This window comes from Equus przewalskii, chromosome 26, assembly GCF_037783145.1.
Source record: "Equus przewalskii isolate Varuska chromosome 26, EquPr2, whole genome shotgun sequence".
Classification (NCBI taxonomy): domain Eukaryota; kingdom Metazoa; phylum Chordata; class Mammalia; order Perissodactyla; family Equidae; genus Equus; species Equus przewalskii.
In genome coordinates, this window is record NC_091856.1 from 18,016,745 (window position 1) to 18,023,126 (window position 6,382).

A 6,382-nucleotide genomic window follows, 5' to 3' on the forward strand; every position below is an offset into this window, starting at 1 on the left:
GTTTTTCCCACAGATTGGCAAATGCTTTTTGAGATTCAGTTTTAATAGAAATGTAGGTCTTAAAACTAAATTGGAGCTCAAGGAATCCTATAGACCAATATCCTGCTTTCAAGTAAGCACAATACTGTTTATTCCCATTGTATTGATGAGCTTATTGAGGCCCAAATAGGTCGTGACTTACCTAAGGTGACAGAACTAGTAAGTGACAAAGGGGATAAATAGCTAGGTCTCCTTATCCCCAACTAGTACTTTCTACTACACCCAACCTTTGACTTTATTTCCATTATTTTAGAATGTAAACTTTGCCGAGGTGGAAGGCTTGAAAACGTCCAGTCAAATAAGTATGAGAGGGTTTAGGGCTTCCCTTTCGGGATCCAAGGTGGAGGTCAGTCAGGGGATCACTCCTCCTTCCTCTCCCCTTTCCCGAAGAGGGTTCCTTCTGCTGACATGTAGTCATACCTAGCCAATATTTATAAACCTGACAGCCCTATCATGTTTTATTTCCAGGGACCAATAAACAACATACGTACACACAAGTACCCATGAGTTGCCAGGGTGGCTGTAAGGGAGTCCAGTTCAAGTTGAGCCCATGACTACAACCATTCCCCCTTTCTCCTGACCTGCAGAGCGGCCTGAACACCCCTGGGGGTCCCTGACTATTGTGTCCCTGTTTACTCTCCAGGCAGCAGATGCTGAGCTTTCCTCACCTCCTGCAAACTGTGCTGCATATCATCCAGGTGGTCGTCAGCTACTTCCTCATGCTCATCTTCATGACCTACAATGGGTACCTCTGCATTGCTGTCGCAGCAGGAGCCGGCACAGGATACTTTTTCTTCAGCTGGAAGAAGGCGGTGGTAGTGGATATCACAGAGCATTGCCATTAACGTCAAACTCCATGGTGTGGCCTTATCAATTGCAGTGGGAAGCAGTTCAAGGCTGGAAGACATGATTCCTACTCCGATCTTCCCTTCTTGCTCCTTATCTCCTTACACACACACAACACACACACACACATATCAACAGAGGTTTAGCTTACAGTCTCTGAGCTAAACTGGTAACCTCCCATTTTTTCCTAATGAGCTGAGATTCTCAGTTCTCTTGAGGTGAAGCCACCCATGAGATGTCCTCTCCTCCCCCGTCATCTCAGATCCAATTGTTGTCTAATCCAGGTAGCGTTCTATTCGGCAGCTTGATCACCTGTTTCCTCTTGTAGTCTTCTTTTTTCATTTTTTTAACAGACAATATGTGAATTTGAAGTATTTTTCCTGAGTCAGTGAAGGAAAGGGATTAACTTCAGCCAGGATTGACAGCAGCTGAGGGAAATTCTTGCCCAACTAAACCCAGAACCCAAACTTAACATTAAAAAAATAAGTTCCAAGTCTTTGGACTCAGTGAGTGAGAAATACATTGTGCCTTTCCCGAGGTGCAATGTGTTATGCTGAAATCTTTGTAGTGGGCAGAGGGGTGGTTTGAGACTAAATTCAGGCCTGGAGCTTGCAGAAATGTGCATTCTTGGGTGGCTGACTCATCCACTTGTGTTCCCACTTAAGATTTTGATTAGAATGAACTTGTCAATCAAAAAAAAGGATGACAATCAATTTGAGAAAATAGAAGTAGATATTTTAAAACAAAACCATTGACGTTTTGACTTGGTACCTTGGTTTGTCACAGCTGAATGAAGCAAGAGTTTGAGTCGTTTTCTCCCATTAATTGTTTTCGTGTGTCTGCCTCTAAACCAGTAGTTTTCAAACTTTAGCATGCATCAGAATCACCTGGAGGGTTTGTTAAAAGACTAGTTTCTTGCCCTTAAGCCAGAGCCCCCAAATTGGCATTTTTAACAAGTCCCTAGGCGATGCTCTTGCTGATGGTCAGGGGACCACACTTTGAGAATGTCTGCTTTAAGCGAAGGGAGTATCACCTGGTGAGTGAGCTACCTGGTATTGGGCATGGAATTTGAATTGCTATTAGTAGGTGGTATGTCTGGGCTTAAGTCAGGTACTGAATGCTGCTCATCTAAACACTTAGTCATTCCACAAACATTGATCCAGCCACATCTGTGTGTATGTGTACCCAAGCGCATGTGCACAAAGGGCTGTAGCCAAAGTAACTTTTCCCATCATGGATGAAATCACTAGACCTTATCTTAATAGATCTGTGTTTTCTTGGAAGTAGCTTGAAGATTGAAAAGACCTTTGATCTGCAGTGTAAATCAGCCAGTTCGGGCCAGAAGGGCAGAAGTCCAGCCTTCTCTTTGGAGAGACTTAGTGTATGGTCTGCTGATGGCCAGATTTTCCTCAGCCCCCAAACTCCATGCCCATACCAGGCAGATCCTCTTTCTTTTGCCCATCTTTGTTACTCTTGGGGCTTAATTAGATCACAAGTGGCCAAAACTCTTTTCTCAATGAAGAATCACATGGGATTTTTATTCTGTTTGGTTGTTAGTATACACTGCAGTCTGTTCGGTCCAAACTACCTCTGTAAAGAGACTCCTCCTGCTGGTCTGTTAAATCCTGCCCTCCTTGGTGCTAGACTCCACTTGTGCCTCAGGGCCGAGGGGACAAAACACTGCTATCCTGTTGGCCTCTGTTGTGGTTTTGAAGTTTGTACTTTCTCCGTGGGTGCCAATTAAGTATTGGATAGCGAGGAATGTGTACTTGCATGGCTTTGAACCAAGGGAGGGTTATGAGCCTACTGGACGGAGGTTAAAATTGAAGAACAACATTTAGAGTTGTGTGCTTTTCTCTCATTCCAGGCCCTTGTAACGCTGACACTTAGCATCAGCAGAGTGAATCACAGGTACTGACAGAATCCAACACTAAGGTGTAAATAGTCTCTTATTGTCTCAGAAGCCAAGGAATAATAAAACCATGAAAAATAATAAGAATCAATGGTTAGTAGTGACCCTGGTGCTCTCTAGAAATCTTATGTGAGCTGCTGTGAAATACCCTTTCAGGTACAGGACCTTTTCAGTACGGTTAATCAAGGCCGGTTAAGACAAAATGCTGTGAATTTGAAACTCAGAAACATCAGTTTGAGCTAGGTCTTCAGGTACTCAAGATAGTCTCATGACAAACCTGAATCCCTCAATTCTTCGATCAGGTCGCCAAAGGAGGAAGCTGCTGAAGGAGGAAAATTAAAGCTTAAATTCCATCTGCCCTGAGCTCTTGGATTGTGATGATATAATGGTCTTGTTGACTTTCATCTCTGTGTCCGTGTTCACTGGGAATTTAGTGCCTGACTTCTTTGTTCCTTTTGGATCAGATTTCTCTTTTCCTCTTTCCCTCTTCACATTAGAAAGGCATATCCCCATTTCTTTGGTCCCGTATTCTGCTCTGCTTTTCTCTTCCTTTCAGTCTTTTATCCCATTTATCTAGTTTATTAAATCTCTATGAACATTGCTGTGCAGTCGATATAGATACCAACCAAAAGGCGTAAAACTTGGTAGAGACCTTCAGCGTGGTTCAAGGAGCAATTGTCCAACTAGAATTTCTATAAGGCTAGGTAAAGAGCTACCTACTACCATCCGCAGAGTTACAGAATCTTAGGTGCTGTCTCCAGTCTATGCTAGAGGAACACTAAGCTCCCCGTTGCCCACAAACAGGGAATCCTTTGTGTCCAACGGGGAGTTAAAGGTTAAGGTTTCTTCACTACTTCTATGGTAGGGTTGTCTGGAATTCCCTTGCAGGCTGTGGGGCACTGGTCTTGGATTCTGGCCACAAGGGGTTTCTTATAAGGAGAGGGGGCAGAGGGTACATTTTCATGTCATTTAATTTTGATCCTGCCCTCTCTAGCTGCTGCTTTTAGAAGATACATCTAAAGATACAAAGTCTGCATTTGATATTATGCCTTAATCACTGAGTCTACAATTAATGTTGACTGCTTTAGATTGTAAGCTCCTGGAGAGCAGTATTGCTGTCATAGGAATGTTTTAACAGTGTCATGTACAAAAGAAGAGAATAAATATTTTGATTTTGTGATTTTATGTATGTCTTTCTCCCAGAGTGATGTCAGAGTAAGTAGTCTGTTCATTGTCCACATAGAGTCTGGCCATTACCATCAGTTTTTAAGCTGTCAGTCTTTTAGGTGGCCTGATCTCTCTGTCTTCATCTCACTCTCCTCCTCCTCCTCCACTTAAAATGACAAGCTAGTACGTGCCAGAAGATCTACATGACCTTTTGCACAGGAGACAGGGTCTTCATGAAGCTGCATCAGATAACGTAGTATACCAAGGATTCCTGAATTTAGAAGCTAACTTGTCATATCATAATCCCTTCCTTGTATTTATACTGTCAGGCAAGAGGCCCTGAGTTGGGCCTCTAGGAACTTCACTGCCAACCCTTGCGATGAGCATTGGCCCTGCCTATCCCTTTGGTAATGCCAGAATGCTGGTGTTATTTGCCCTTCCTACTGGCCCCCAGATGGGCATCTTGCCATTCAGCACCACGCCTAGTCTCTTCCATGGTGTAGTATGATAAGCATGGACTTTGGAGTCAAGCATACTTGAGTTAGTCCTGGCTCCACCACTTAATAGAAGTGTGACCTTAGGCAAGTTATTTTAATAATCCCTAAGCCTGAGTTTTCTCACTTATAAAAAGGCGATACTAGTACCTATTTGAATTAAGAGCAATAGGTATGAAGCATCCAGCACATGATAGGCATCCAAGCCACTTGTTAGTGCTGTCAAGTCAATTCCAACTCCTAGTGACCCTGTGTACAGCAGAGCAGAACCTGCCTGGTCTTTTTGCACCATCCTCTCACCTTGTGGGGCTACATCAATGTTCCGCTGCTGTTCGTAGGGCTTTCATGACGAGTTTTTTCAGAAGTGAGTGGCCAGGTCCTCCTCCTTTGTCTTTGTTTGGAAGCTCCCCTGAAAACTATCTACCTTGGGTGGCCATGCGGGTATTTGAAATACTGGTGGTATAGCTTTCAGCATTACAGCAACACGCAGCTGCCATGTATGCCAACCGACAGACAGGTGGCGTGGTTCCCTGACCAGGACAGGAACCTGGGCCGCAGCGGTGAGAGCGCTGCATCTGAACCACTAGACCACGAGGGCTGGCTGTCCAAGCCACACTAAGTATATTTTTATTGTCTTCTGATTATCGTTCTTCCAGCTTTCGGGAAAAGGAAAGGTCCACTCTTCTGGCTAAGGCTGGCATCTCTTCACAACACTTGACCATCTTCCTGAGCTTGAGCAATCCAGAAATGAACGCTCGGACCCGAGAAATACACAATTGATGCATGTGATCTCAGTTGTGTCAAGAAAGATTTACAGGTGCAATGAGCTCTTATCTACTAATCTGGTAACTGTCTCCTTTATAAATAGCATGGAAATTTCCTGAGAATTGAAACACCAATTCCTCACTCCACCCCTGGTGTCCCCACATTCTTAGACCCAGCAGTGGAAGACTAGGAAAGCGGTGTAGTAAGAAGTTTAGAAGCGTGGGTTCAGAAATCAGTCTGCCTGGGTTGGAGTCTCAGCTCTACCCCTCAATAGCTGAGCATTAGTTTTGCCTTTTGTAAAATTAGGATAAAATACTCTCCCCATAGGAGTTAAAGATTAAATGAGATAATCTGCATAAGGCACTCGGTACAGCGTCTTCTGCACACAGCCCTCCGAGTATTTGCTAACAGGAGGGAAGGGGAAAAAATTCAGGAGCCACAATGTTTTTGTGCTTCTGTGTCTATTCATGGTGGAAGTCACAGTGACAGCCAGCCTTGTTTCTTCCTCTTTTTTTTTTTTTTTTTTTTGCCCTTAGCTATTGGCCTTTGCAGGCTTCAAAATAATGTAACATTTCCCTATCTGAAGCCTGATTCTTGCTATGTTTTTAAGACTGTAAGATAACAGAATTCAAGGTCCTAGATAAAACTGGAAGAATAAAGGGTTTGTAAGAACGGTTGGAGGAAGGAAAACTGTCTACTCTTTTATCCCTGCCTCTCCCACACTGTTATTACCTAGACTTAAACTACCCAGAAAGACCCTGCGAAGGGGTCTCTTTAGTACCAATGATTCCAGAGGTTCTTTCTACCACAGCTGGTGGTTCCCTGTAGTTGAATTAAACAGTGAAAACAACAGGACATAATTCTAAATTACCCTCTGAGCTGCTTCTCAGATTGGCTCGTAGTGGGAAAAACTCTTAGACGAGTTGAGAAAAGGAGAATTGGAATGATGGTAATACTGTTAGAAACATTCCCATTATGTTTCCTTCCACTGCCTGTCCTCCCAAACTTACCCCCAACTAGTTACAAAGCCATTCTATAAACAGATTCTAGAAACCCACAACTTGGTCAAGTTTACGCCAAATCACTAGAATCTAATCTCCACAAGGGCACAGATCTTTGTTGATTTTGTTCATTGACGTGACTAACTGCCTAGAATGGT

The 6,382-nt window shown here is 43.5% G+C and overlaps 1 protein-coding gene across 1 annotated transcript in view; it reads left to right on the top strand.

The window, feature by feature from the left end:
- SLC31A1 (solute carrier family 31 member 1) overlaps positions 1-3,982 on the top strand; it is a 32,258-nt gene extending 28,276 nt beyond the window's left edge. The window contains exon 5 of the mRNA XM_008541757.2: positions 683-3,982. Within this exon, the coding sequence (XP_008539979.1) occupies positions 683-884 (202 nt within the window). The 3' untranslated portion in view covers positions 885-3,982. The remainder of the gene's footprint in view (positions 1-682) is intronic.
- Positions 3,983-6,382: the final 2,400 nt, after the last annotated feature.